This window comes from Patella vulgata, chromosome 7 (genome assembly GCF_932274485.2).
Source record: "Patella vulgata chromosome 7, xgPatVulg1.2, whole genome shotgun sequence".
NCBI lineage: Eukaryota > Metazoa > Mollusca > Gastropoda > Patellidae > Patella > Patella vulgata.
Window position 1 is genome coordinate 28,350,419 of NC_065885.2, and position 13,915 is coordinate 28,364,333.

At 36.2% G+C, this 13,915-nt stretch overlaps 1 protein-coding gene across 4 annotated transcripts in view; it reads left to right on the forward strand.

Moving 5' to 3' along the window:
* The window catches only part of LOC126827184 (prestin), a 51,090-nt gene that overhangs the window by 2,316 nt on the left and 34,859 nt on the right, over positions 1–13,915 (forward strand). Inside the window, exons 1-2 of one of the 4 annotated variants that reach the window (XM_050556421.2) lie at positions 8,964–9,063; positions 10,089–10,307. The exons of 1 other annotated variant lie outside the window; for it this stretch is intronic. In XM_050556421.2, coding sequence (XP_050412378.1) covers positions 10,178–10,307 — 130 coding nt within the window. In that variant the 5' untranslated portion in view covers positions 8,964–9,063; positions 10,089–10,177. Of the gene's footprint in view, positions 1–6,462; positions 6,483–8,963; positions 9,064–10,004; positions 10,308–13,915 lie in introns of those variants that run through there. 2 more of the 4 variants (XM_050556420.2, XM_056102367.1) reach the window with 2 other exon arrangements.

Below are 13,915 nucleotides of genomic sequence, written 5' to 3' on the forward strand. Positions count from 1 at the left end.
TTAGAAATTAAGAACACAAATTAGAATTCAATATTGGTTCATTTCAATCCATACTGATGGTGTTATGTTGCCGTGAAAATGTGGTATATTAATATCCAATATTTAAGACACAATGAACATTTTAAAATTCGTACACGGGTCGTGTACCATATCGTTTAGGGCGCAAAAGGAATGAACAAAGAAAAACATATCCCAAATTACAATGCGGTAGTAAATAGTAATGGCTGATTCACAAAAATGATAAAATAATAATATAAAAAAAACGTGAAGAATGACCTAATTAGGCGTAAACGATTGTCCAATCTCGTGGGTTTTCTCCGGGTCCTCCCGTTTCCTCCCTCTGCTAAAGACCCATACGCGCAAGTGAATTATTGAAATAAAATAGAACAATATGTTAGTCCCGTAATGACCTAGTTTGTGTCGAGTATACGTTAAACCGCACCTCTCTCTCTCTCGCGCGCGTATTTCACCGAACATAATTGATTAGAAATTACAAAAAAAAAATTAAAAATTAATATATTATATCACTTTATATACACCCATATTACATTAATATGTGCTGTTAGATGCATTTATGGTTCGAAAGAGCCATGCGCCCTTTAATGGTAGGTATGGATGTAGAGTTTATAATGGTTTAATAATTAAACCATCTTCTGCCCGCAGCCACAAATATTGGCTAGCCTATATTAACATTCTAATCTACTGCTATGTTTTATTTACATGCGGCTATCACAGAGGGTACAATAAGTTTGTCGTGCACACACTGAACCAGATTTAGCAAAACTGGTTTAACTTATTTCACTTTATGTTTATTATCTTACAATTCAGTCTGTACAAAAATTGGAACCATAAACTTTTATAGTTTTATACATAATTCAGATTTTACGTCCAAAGTTACAATGATAGTGAGCGGAGGGAGAGACAGTGGTCTGAAACCTGAAAGGTCTGTAATAGTAGAGTCGTCTGTTCAGCCTAGCGATTTATTGAAATATAATCGGACCATATGTTAGTCCAGGAATGACCTAGCTCTCTCTCTCTCTCTCTCTCTCTCTCTCTCACGCCTGTCATGTAGATCATATGGACATTAAAGAAAGGAGCTCTAGGTAATCAAATAACATAAATTGGTTATTATCAAATAAAATAGTTTGATTATATTAATAAAACGTTGTTAAAGTGTACATGTATATTAATAAATTTATTGCATATTAGATGTTTTCACCTTTTCACACTCCAATAAATGTACATAATACGATCTACCCTGTGTGTAATGGGATACAAATAAAGAGTTATCAGCAAGGGTATCAGAGCATGGATGTACAGAAATGGATTTAAAATGAAATACACAATGATTAATCAATTGGTTTATTGTATTAGAACATAAATACAGTACAAACGGATGGGGTCAAAAGTTACGAAAACTGCCCATGCCCTCTCCACATACATTGTAATTGACAGTTATTATAGTACAATTGTGAAGAACAAAAAAATAATGAACGATACAAAAAAATGTTATAATAATTAGTTTAAAATCCCATTATAGAAAAATTCTTAAATATTTGATTTATGAAAGTAATTCTTTTACATACCCAAAGAATCTCACTGGAGAATTTCAATATGAATATTGAAGGGAAAAGATCTCACAACGTATAGTATTATGTACCCCCCCCCCCCCCAAAAAAAACCAAAAAAAACAAACGTTTTTCCAGTTGTACAAAAAGAAAGAAAAAAAAAGAAACTAAACTACACATACTTTACTTATCCATTGAACCTTTTAGTTGATTTAATATATTTTTGTGTACTTGATTAAAGTTATACATGTACATTTTAATGTCAGTATTTAAATTAAACTAGAATCACACCAACGAAGTTTTAGTGCGTCGATTTTACCAATCTTGATACAACGAAAAGTCACAGTGAATGTTTAATATTTTAGACTTTCTTATTAATAGGAAGACGTCTATTGATTTCCAACCCATTTCTGTAATGCCCCGTTGTTGCGAAACGATGTTAGAATTCCACATCAGAGAAGTTTATAACTGCCGAAGGATGGGTAACCTGGTATCTGTTCGGATGGTACAATAAACAGAGGACCAGTATTTACCATTTGGAGCTCGATCAAAATGCGCGACAGATAGAGACCGAAATATGAGTAGGCTGTATAGCGCCGATGCATGGGCAAAATTACCCTAATGGCATAGTACATGGCTAATGCCTGTGTCCATTAGCCCGTTTGGCTTGAAGGAGACGTTAAATCCCCATTGACTTCATTTAATAAAATAAAACAGCAATTACTATGTAAGTAGTTCTGTTCTTTGGGCTTTATGGTAAAATATATGTAGCAGAAATATTTATCCTGGGGCGATACCACTGTACATAGATCCTGATACATGATACAGAGAGGTGACCCCCAAAGATATTACTACAACCAGGGATCAATGATCTCGTAAAAGCCCAATTATTATAATAGAAGCAGACGTTTAGCGTCGGTCACGTTCACATATTAGTGGTGTTATGGTTTGACAACTCTGTGAGTTCTCCATCAAAGCAACTGCTGATGTGATATTAATTTGATTTCAAGAATATGGAATATGAACAGCCCTTTCTTTGCTTGTGATATAAATGGGAAACTGATACAGAATCACGTTCGTTGTGAATGAAAATTTTGTTTTATTCTGTTCAAATCCAGCCTCTGGTATCCAGATCAAAGAAACTGATAATATTTTTGAGTTGTTTTTTGGTTGTGGTCATTGGAGTGATAAATCTTTGTTTAGACAAGGGTGATTCTACAGTTCTATATGTTTAGTTGAAAGGTAAATATTGTAATTATATGCAAGAAAACGGTATTCTTTGTAATCTATTAGCTTTTTTGGACTTATTTCATAATTTCGTTCTTCTAATGTCTAGCATTGAATTTCTTAGTGTAATTGTTTCATTCTGCTAAGTTTATCAATTCACCAGAATTAATTATCTGATTTACTTAAATCAAAATAGGGATCGAACACAGAACCCCAACGCCTAATTCACTGAGCTACCATGACCCCCGATTGTTAATGAAGGACAATATGTATATTTGTAATTTACGATTTTAGTGATGTTGATATAGCGTATTCAAAAAAAAACAACCAAAGTTGACCTCCGGATTGCGTAACAGTTTGAAATATCATTTTGCACGTAATTGAAACAGAATACCCTATTCTATAGTCACGTTTACAATTACTGTAGTAATGGATGGTTGGTTGCTTCGATTCGAAGTTCAAGGATAATTGTAATTCACATCTCAATTATATTTCTTGTTGAATACACTGTAATTAAAATCAGATGTTAGTTTCGTTCCGTTTATTTGAGTTCAACGTCCTATTTTTCTGCACCAACCGGACTAATGTAATGAAGAGGAGCACACGCCATGCAAGGGAATTTTGCCCGGATAGTGGCGTTTCTGCCCACTTTAAATCAAATTACTGTTTGTTTTGTACACTACTGTAATGCTTACCCTATTCCTTAACAAAAGGGGGACATACCCCGGGAAATCCTGAGCAAATGTTTCCATAGGCGTACGAGCCAGGGGGGCAGCTGCCCCCTAACTTTCGGGCAAGCTGACTTTTCGGGCAGACGGGTAAAGTGAAAAAAAATTTTTATTTCATCTACTTGGCAAATTAAAGTGCCCGAAATCTAATAAAACATTAATTTTACGGGCTGGAATAGCAGTAAAACGCGTTTGCGACCGTCAAATATTCCAAAAATTTTCTTAGGGGTCCTGACAAGGTCAGCTCCGCTTCTTCGCCTCTCGAAGAAAACCGGCGCCGCTGTCTGTAAACCTGAAATTTTTTCAGGCATTTCTAGTTTTGCTTCCCTGTCACCGAGCCCTAATAAAACACTAATTTTACTTATCTTTTAATTGAATACCACGAATTTGTACTGAGTTGACTATGGATTAAAACATTTTGTCTGGAGCCACTCTACTTTGTGCGACATTTTTCGGGCATCGATTATATTTGTGAATGCAGCTGCAACAGTCTAATTGAATGGTTGGAATTCAAAATGGGATTTAGGTTACAAAACCATTGGATACTGTTGGAGTTGCTTACACAGGCTTGAATAGCAGAAAACGCATATGCGGTGGTTAAATTTTCAAAATTTTCTCCGGGAGGGTGAGGCTGGAATAGCAGGAAAACGCGTTTGCGGCAGTTAAATTTTCAAAATTTTCTGCTAACGGCCCCGTCTTCGTGGACTGTAAACGATTGATCTTTTGATTGGAATTCGAGTCAGCCATCTTAATTAGGCTATAATAGACCACTTTGTTCAAAGACTGAAATAGCAGGAAAACGTGTTTGCAGCCGTCAAATAATACAAAATTTTCTTTCGGGGGGTGGGGATTTCGGGTTCTGCCCCCCCCCCTAACTGTCATCGAGCCCGTACGCCTATGAATGTTTCCGTCAACATCAGCATCCAACACTCGCCCTGGTTGGGGAGATAGTGGGGGTGCTCAATTGTCAGTCCGGAACGTCCCGAATTGACATAATTGCAATCAAGTGATACGGAATTCAGTCCTGTCACAGATCTGCCAGTCCCGACAGCTGGGGTGCTGTGAGTTGAATCGTGACGTATTTTAAATAACAAATATGTTTTCGCTATCATGATTTACTGAGATATTTTTTATGTAGTCAGCACATGCGTTGTACACCGAAATACTCACTTTCAATCGATTGACACTATTTTTGGAATTGAGAGAGAATTTAATTCGGATACCTTCACTGCATATCCATGGAGATGCTCGATTGTCAGTCCAGAACGTCTCGAATTGACATTATTGCAATCGGGTGGCGTGGAATTCAGTGTCCCGTCACAGTTCTGCCAGTTCCGACAACAGAGGTGGTGTGTAGAATCGTGGTGTAATTAATACAACGAAACTGTTTTAGCTGTCAAGGTTGGTTGAGATATAGGGGGGTTGGATGGCTGATGGCTGTATCATAAAGTCTGTCATTGAGTCGACTGGCGTGTTTTCGAATCCCCGGTTGTACGTGACAAGGAGTAGGGTCGCCTGTCCAACCTCGTGGGTTTTCTCCGGGTCCTCCGGTTTCCTCCCACTGCTAAAGACCCCTATGCGCAAGCGAATTATTGAAATAAAATTAAACCATATGTTAATCCCGAAATGACCTAGTTGGTGTCGAGTGGACGTTAAACCCCATTTCTCTCTCTCTCTCTGGTTGATATATTTTCCTGTGCAGTGCACGCATGCGTTGTCACTATTTTTGGGATTTACGGAATTCAATTCCGGAACATTCAATCGAGTATCCCCCTTGGCTCCCCAATTAAGAAGATGAGGAAACAAACCGGAACGAAGTGTTTATATAATTAAAATAAGACAGCTTAATTAGTCTAATTAGATAATAAAATCAGACTTTGATTGATTTCGGTTCGTTTTGTTTCTGTTCTTATTGTACACGGTGTTTTCTATTAGACTGATATAAATTCATAGCTTTACTATTTTCATGCAAATGGCGCGAAAATCAAATATGTGAAACCGGAAAAATGACTATGTTTTGTTCGTCTTTCGCTCGCCCTTCTTCAGTCTTTTATGGTTTCACTTTTCGTTGTTCAACTTCTGCTCCACGAAAAGAAATTTGATGAACTTGGTAGGAATTGATTGCCTATGTTAGGCAAATTGTTTAAATACACTTGTCAAGTCATATGTATAGATTTCCCATAAGAGAACAGTTTCGGCGTCTCCTCGAACCTTAGCCGCTGATTTTGAAAGCAATGTTTCATGGTGTAAATTCAGATCTCTTCACCCTGCTTTGAGACGGAACATGAGCTCCTAGCTTGCATTTGAATGAGTGGTTGGCCGGGGGGGACTATGTAGTCTGGATTGTGCTTCATCAGATTTGTTCAAATGAAGTTCTATAAATAAAATAATTATTTTTGGAAAATGCCTTAGGTATGGAGTTGGTCTTAATGTACCCATTCAAATGGTTATTTTACACAAATTTCTTGGTCAACAAAGGGTCATGGGGCACGGGTAACGGATAGGTCAAATGAACTAAGTACCGATGGCTCATTAACCCATTGCTTTGTCCTATTAACATAACCTATTTACAAAAGTGATTGACCCGTCCGAAAGTGTTTCATGTACGCACACACCAAATCAATATGCACTTAGGTTTTACTTAAAGGACGTAACCTTTAATTCGACCCCGGTAAACTTAGAAGTGGGTCCTCAAGGGCACAATACACAGCCATGATCTAACCTGTATGGACGCCTGCAATCTGATACTATAATGCCTCTGATTTTAATCTGGTCATTACGATACCAAATAACCCCTTTTTTATGAATTCTAGAACTAGTTTGACCATTTCGCCCCGATCACGGTACACGTGATGATAGTGTGAACAAGAGTATTTGTTCATCATCCAAGAGCTAGTAGCCTGAGGAAGAAATAAAGTAAAGCATTGCCGAATGATGGACTCGAACGATACAGACACAGGTAAGGAAGAGTATGGTCTAGCGGAAGAAACGATTTTGGGTGCCGATCCATAAAACTTCTTTCGGCATTAAATGTAACTTTCTTTTGGTTGGAGAAATAATGAAGCTATGATTAAATATTATTTTTGAATAATGAAAACTCGAATGAGCATACAAGGCTTACGGTATGATATTTCCGAAAATGTTAGCGAAATTCGCTGTGGCTCTGTGAGTAAGACACTTATATAATATAGCTCGCTAAACAGGAGGTTTCGGCGTGATTTTCGCTTGTGACTGGTGCAGGGCGGTGGCAGGGAACATCGTCTAGTCACTCGAATGGGACGGAAAACCGAGGTCCCGTGTACAGTTGGAATTCGAATTAAGTAAGGCACTGCAATGTGTGTGCAGTATTTATTAACCCAGATGGTGAAAATAGGACGTTATACCCCATTTCATTTTCAAAATTCATTTAATTTTCTATCGATAGACCTATAGTGTGATTCGTCAATTCTGCATATATTTATTGACCCTGTGCGAGATTCAGTGTATGCAGTATTTATTAACCCAGATGGTGAAAATAGGACGTTATACCCCACTTCATTTTCAAAATTCATTTAATTTTCTATCGATAGACCTATAGTGTGATTCGTCAATTCTGCAACTATTTATTGACCCTGTGCGGGATTCAGTTAGAAATATGCAAATATGTAGCCAATCGAACTTAGGGATGGTGGCTATTGCCTCTGAACTAGAAACGCCGGAACAAGGTTTGTAAACGATGCAACTTCTGTTACTCTTTAAAAAAAAACAAAAAAAACCCCAACAGAACAAGACAAAACAAATTAAAATCGACCCTTTTAAGAATTTTTCTTCTCTTTTCTTTTGTGATATAAATATATATTGCACAGTTTCTGTTATTCATCAGGCTACTAATTATGATATAGAAGATATCCATCGAATACTGCTCTACTGTTTAAATATATATATATATATATATATATATATATATATATATATATATATATAACCTTTTGTAATGACGAAGTCAGGGATTTGCTTTGCTAAGTTAGGTGTAGGGGTTTGAATGGCCGAAGGTCATGAAACGATCACAAAAGGTGTTAGTTTTCAGCTTAGATTTGAATCACCGAAGGTCAAGAAGCGAGCACAGACACGATGACATAAGATGCTAGTTTGGAGCTTGGAATTGAATGAGCGAAGGTCAAGGAGCGAGCACAGAAATGACCACAAAAGGTGTGAGTTTGAATAATGGAAGGTCAAGAAACGCCTAAAGGAACTACTGTCTCCACAACAACCAGTTCTGTGAAGGACCGGATCTGTGTGTGGGCCCACTATAGAGTCACCCAAACGAGGAGACTAGTTCTATACTCTTGTGACTGTTCCTTTCTTAAAGACAAGTTGCATCAATGCTGCCCATACGAGTATATGTCAAACGCTGGATCAGTTCCCGTTTTGGCTCAGTTTGCTGTGCATGCTTTTAAAACATCAGTTAGTATCTGTTTCCTTCCTTTTTTTCATCCGGAAACTATTTCTAAGAATCGATAATTGATTTATGTTGCTGCTTCATTTTTTGTTCGGAGCAAAACAGTATGACGTTAAAACCCCATTTCATTTCATTCCATTTTTTGTTCAAGTTACGTGTGTATTTATATAACACATCTTTTCGACAATTCGGCTGTTTATATACATCTTTCATTTAGTTCAATATTTATTTGATTACATATTGTTTTATGGTTTGCTTATTATTTTGTCATCTTGTTAGATATTTTGTGTAACTGGGTTACATAGTACATAATATGCCCAGCGTTGCATTATAATTGCATAAGTCTCAAGTCTAACTATTCGAGTACAAAGTCAAATCGCGACACCAGAATATTTTCTACTGAGGATTTCGTTAATCATTCCACTGCAATTTGTCATATATAAACCATGTTTCAGTAAATCATTGGTAAGGTACAACCAAGGATGCCCGAAGACGCTATAGCACCAAATATGCGACTACGTAGGGATGTTTTTGTGTGCTTAATTTTGACACGCACGGGATTACAACAGTGATGACTAACTTAAGAGAAGACAAACAAGTTTAAACGAATCAATAGGCCACAAACCTCGATTCTCTGCATTCAAAGGCATTTTTAAAATTTTGTGTAAAGCTATTCCGTATGCGTTTATGGACAATATGTTATCTGTATGTACTGGGAAAAAACATGAAGGTCAATTTCCCGTTATATTATTTATTTAGAGATTATGTTACTAAAGAATAAAGAACCTTTTTATCTAAGTGACACCTACAAATAATGTCTGACTTGTTAACAAAAGACACAACCATTGTTTGATTGGAAACTTTTCGTCAACATGACGATCAAGGGGTCAGTACTAAAATAAGAGCTAAACATTGGTAGAACACGTTCGTGCACATGTCTAAATTCACGATCGTATAATTGTCTTGTTTTCTCTAAGGGCTGTTCAAATAATAGTTGACTAATAATGGTTGGGTAATAATCTAAAGAACATAACAGATGTTATCTGTGTTTAATCAATGGTCTGATTCCCGCACGTATGATTTAGCGCGACTAACTTTCAAGGTATCGTTTGGAGGATTTTAAATGTTGGTAGTTGAAATATTTGGATTTGATTTTGGATACCATTAGTTGTATTTTTTACGATCTTTTAGCCTGGAATGCATATTTTGTGAAATATATGGGGTCGGTTTTTTAGACTCATAGAACAGTTTTTGGTGATTGATAATTTTACTGAGAAATGGACTAAACTTAATTTTACAGAGACCGTTTATTATGTTATTGGGAATTTATTGTGACATATTAATTACTCATTATACTCGGAGCTGAATTTCCTGGTTTTGGTAGATGTTGAATCAACGAAAGGGTTTCAGTTGAATTAATTAAAGAGTTTCAGTCAGTAAAAAGTGTTTGTGAGATTTTTGCAGGTTTTTTTGGGGTTTTTTTTTTTAGCGGTTTTCGAAAATGTTAATCGTCTTGGTGTAGCTTAGGTCTACCTTTGCTAATCTGCCTGGGGACATTTTGTTATATTCTTTTCGATTTTTTTATACTTTTTATTCTTTGTTTTCTGGAGTTTTTTTTAAAGATTTTAGTTTTTCCTTTTAAGGGTAGAACAATAATGACCCTAAAGTGTGCCACATCCTTGAAGTTGTGATCATGTGTCTTAAATTTTAATTACTTAGCACATTATAATTAATTTATAGTTTTAATAACATGGTATTTATCGGTAAGTTCAGTGTGTCTGAACCTTAACGATATTATTAGTACAGCATTGACGCGATAATGTCGTAACTTCAAGAACAGAAAAGGGATGAAAACAAACTCACAGCAGTTTAAAGGAAACACACCTATATGCTTTACTGAAAAGTAGCGCGGAAATCATAGATTATAATTCATTGATGTCTCCATCAGTTTTTTGCTTTTATTTGAAAACAGTAAAAGGCTTACGTATTAGATGCATTGTTTAAAATTAGGGTGTCGACTGTTTATTGGATGAATTATTTCAGTGTTTTATTCTCATCTACTACGCAACATTTAGAAGTCTTAGGCTGTTGATATAATCTGTATTTTCCATTTCTGTGTGAACTAAGAATTTATGCCGTTACCAAAAGTAGTGATTACGTCCCTTTAATTTGAGATTTGAACCAGTTTATCTTGGATTCGGATAGACTTCGTAAAAATGAATGAAGAAAAGATAGAAACTGTTAGTGGAGAGCAGGGCGTAGTAAATGAGGGGTTCGAGACGGAGGTTATCTCCCCGGCGCCTAAAGACGAAATTATCTCACAAGATTTGTTGACAAATGGACACGGTAAGTCAAAATATTTTTTTTTTCTATTAAAACTGACTCTTCTAATTTGCTACAATTTTACAGTTTGTCAACACTTTATCCATTCTTATTATTTTCTTTAGAATAAATGAAAATGAAATATTAACTGATTCTCGGTTAACACATACTTTTCAAATATTTAGATGGTTATTTGTCAAAATTGATCTATATGCAAACATGGCGATGGCATTAAAGGAACACTCCAATAATTCACAGGGTATCCAGTGGATGTATGTATACAAATCAGATGCTAAAATGCAAAGAAAAGGCCTTTGCTCTATCTGGAAGTTTTGGATAAGAAATATTCCGCCGAATTGCTTTACAGGAGTTAGGTAATGGAGATAAAGTATTTGCCTTGCTTATGTGTAACTAAGAGATTTTCAAACACATGAAACCCGTTTTATTTACAAAATGTCACTGGCCTCATTCAGTCATATCAACCAAATCGACCACTTCGCTTATTAGTTATGCCTCAAGCTAAACTGAAATCCTGTGGGGATAAAGCCTCTAGTGTCTGCGGACCGCGTCTGTGGAATAACTTACCATTCAAGACACAAAGTTCTCAAACATTAGCTGTGTTTAAATCCAAACTCAAAACATCAGGATTAGTTATTATCTTCCATGCGCTTTAAGCATGCAATATGGATGGGGTGAGCGCAATCATAAATGTACATTATTATTTTGATTTTATTATCAATAATTATAATCATAATTTTCTTCTTTAAATTCATGGCGTTCACATGGCCGTTAATTAAGACAAATGCACATATGCCTAACAAACTTGACAATTTTTGTCAGATGGGTGGGTTGGGGTAAGAGGGTGGAGAGGTCTTCAGATGTTGTCATCAACGCAGCTGTGGGAAATGAATAATCTTGTTTCGTTAAAACCTGCTTTAAAGAATGGTAATTAAAAAGACAGTTGATTAATTAAAACATGCACAATTTCTGCAAACACAGCAGTTGACACCTGAATTTAGTGTTATTCGTCAACAGAACGGGTTATATTTTATACACCCAAACATGACAAAACAAAGACATTATATTCAACGTTTATTTAACTCTACAGTATATGAAGGATTTGAAAGGTTATCGTGTAGCAAGCAGAGGCCCCTCATTGTGTGTGATTAGTGTGAATTGGAATCTACTGGGTACGATCCCGGGAGCTGAATTATAATTATACATTTAAGAACTTTCTACTTCGCACGAAGTTCTTAGTTAAAGTTGAAAATCCGAACGTAAAAGTAGATTTAATTTAGTTAGCTATTCATGAACCTTCCACAAAATAATATTTCCAGCACGTGGTATAAAGAGACTTGAAAAAGGCTAGAGTTTTTGGAGTAAAACTGCCCCCTCCCCCACCCCCCGCCCCGCCCCACCTTCCAATCAAAAAGTATAAAGACACATTGAAATTTAAGCTATATGTGATGGTAATATTTTGTACATATGAAGCGTTTTCATGTAATAACCATAAGCGATTGTGCGAAGTATAACAAAAATGCTTTGGGGTGACGCTTAGGCCTATTCCGATCTGACATAGCTGAACTCTGCTCTAATTGAGACCGCCGGACTTGAAATTGGTGGGAAGCCAACGGCATGACTCGACTGCCGTGGGACAAGGGCACCCTGAGGAGCAAAATGGGAATATATTTTCGGTTTCGTTTCTAAAACCGCTTGAAAGTGGCAAGAAAATTTTAAGTTTTCTTTTTTTTTACCTTTTTTTGGCAAATTTGCCAGTTTGCTTTGTAGGACCTTCTCCGAGTCAATCCTTCATTGAAACAAAACTGAATAAGTACCATCCCACGTCATAGCCAACAAATATGTTTATTCAAATTCTTTAATTAAAGTTTGTGGGTAGAACACCCTGATGTGGACATTCTTGCATACTAAGTCAAGCGATTGTTACCAACAAAATTTGCAACACTCTATACTAATTATTTTTCAAAACACACCTATAGAACTCTCCTTTCAGTTATCCTTATCATCATAGCCCCATGGGCATCAGCAACTTTACTTGAACAAGTATTAATACTGTGCTAGCCATGCAAAACATACTTTAAAGATACATTCCCGCGTACAAAGTGGGTGATTTAATGGTATATATGGACTAAAAACATATTCAAACTAATTAATTTGTCACAATTTTGCTTCAAATCCTTCTCAAACATTGTAATTGCAAAGGAATGCTCTGCTATAAAAATTCGATCAAACCAGGTCATGTTTACGTCACGTGACTTACCTCTCTTGGAAGTCAGAGGAGAATTCATTGCATACATAAGACGATGTTGTCTTTAATCGCCTAATATTTATTACAAATATCGAATCCTAATTAAATTCTAGGATTATCCACTACCCGATTCTTTTTTCGTCATTTTTATCTCAGAAAGTGTTGTACGTTTAACTCTTCATAAAGTTTATCAACTTGTACATCAAGCGCTCAATGTTCACGTGTGACCCTTGACATCACGCGTGAAGAAATTCCTAATCGTCGGGCTGTCGATTAGGGGAACCCTTACATTTTTGTCCTGTATACGCTCCATGAGTTTTTTTCGGTGAATCCAGTTTTTTTCTCGTAAAATTGGATACCTCTACTTTCCATATATACCAAAATTGCCATACTTTTATTGGAAATAACCACCCGATAAATACTTTTCTGGGAACCCATCTTTAAACAGGCATTGTGTAAGAGGTAAATCTGCCTATTGCGGGTCTTTCTTTCTTTAGACATTTATTACCATGAAAAGACCATAATCAACTCTCGATGCCATCGGATGGCCCTGATTTGAATTAATAATTTAATTTAAAACTGGAGAAGCGAGGCTACGACTCGAATGACCAGTACGCTGGTTACGATCAAGGCACACATCTTGTTAAAACTACGACTGTTAATAACTTCGCTAAAAATAAAGTAATCTGAATGAAATTTTCGGTATTATTCATTTTGCATTATTTAGCCTATTTTTGAAATATTATAGAGAGACCGGCCAGCTCTTTATTTAAATCTTACACAATTCCCATTTAAGTGGTTTTGACTAAGAATCAGACTTTTTGGGTTGCCCTACCAAACCATGAACAAGTGTGTTTAAGTTACACAAACCGCCGATTCCCTACCCCGAAGTAGCAATACCGCCAAAGTGACAGATTTCATTCAAAGTAGACAACGTATATGACAGAGGGAGGGAGTTCTTTTTCGGTTGGGTTTAGTATAGGACATTAAATGTATATAAAAGATCGGTTTTATTTACAGAATTTTAGTGATTTATCTTGAAACGTGTCTAAATGGTGGCATAAGATAAGTAAACGCAAAAAAAGCTCATTCCCTGTAAACTGTCACTCGTACCAAAATGTTAGTTGTCGTGCATTACGTTACCAAGACATTACACATAACGCACCAATGAGTTAAAAAAGAGCTACCATACATTTCATATTTCGATTTCTTCTAAAATGAAGATTGGCCATTAAAATGTGAACAAGAAAATATACCCTTTTTTATCATTCAACTGTATATTAAGATTTACATTTTCTTTTAGAAATAGGACAGGTGAAGTGTAGACGGGTTCGTGTAGCACCATGGACCTTCTGTCTGACGTGGA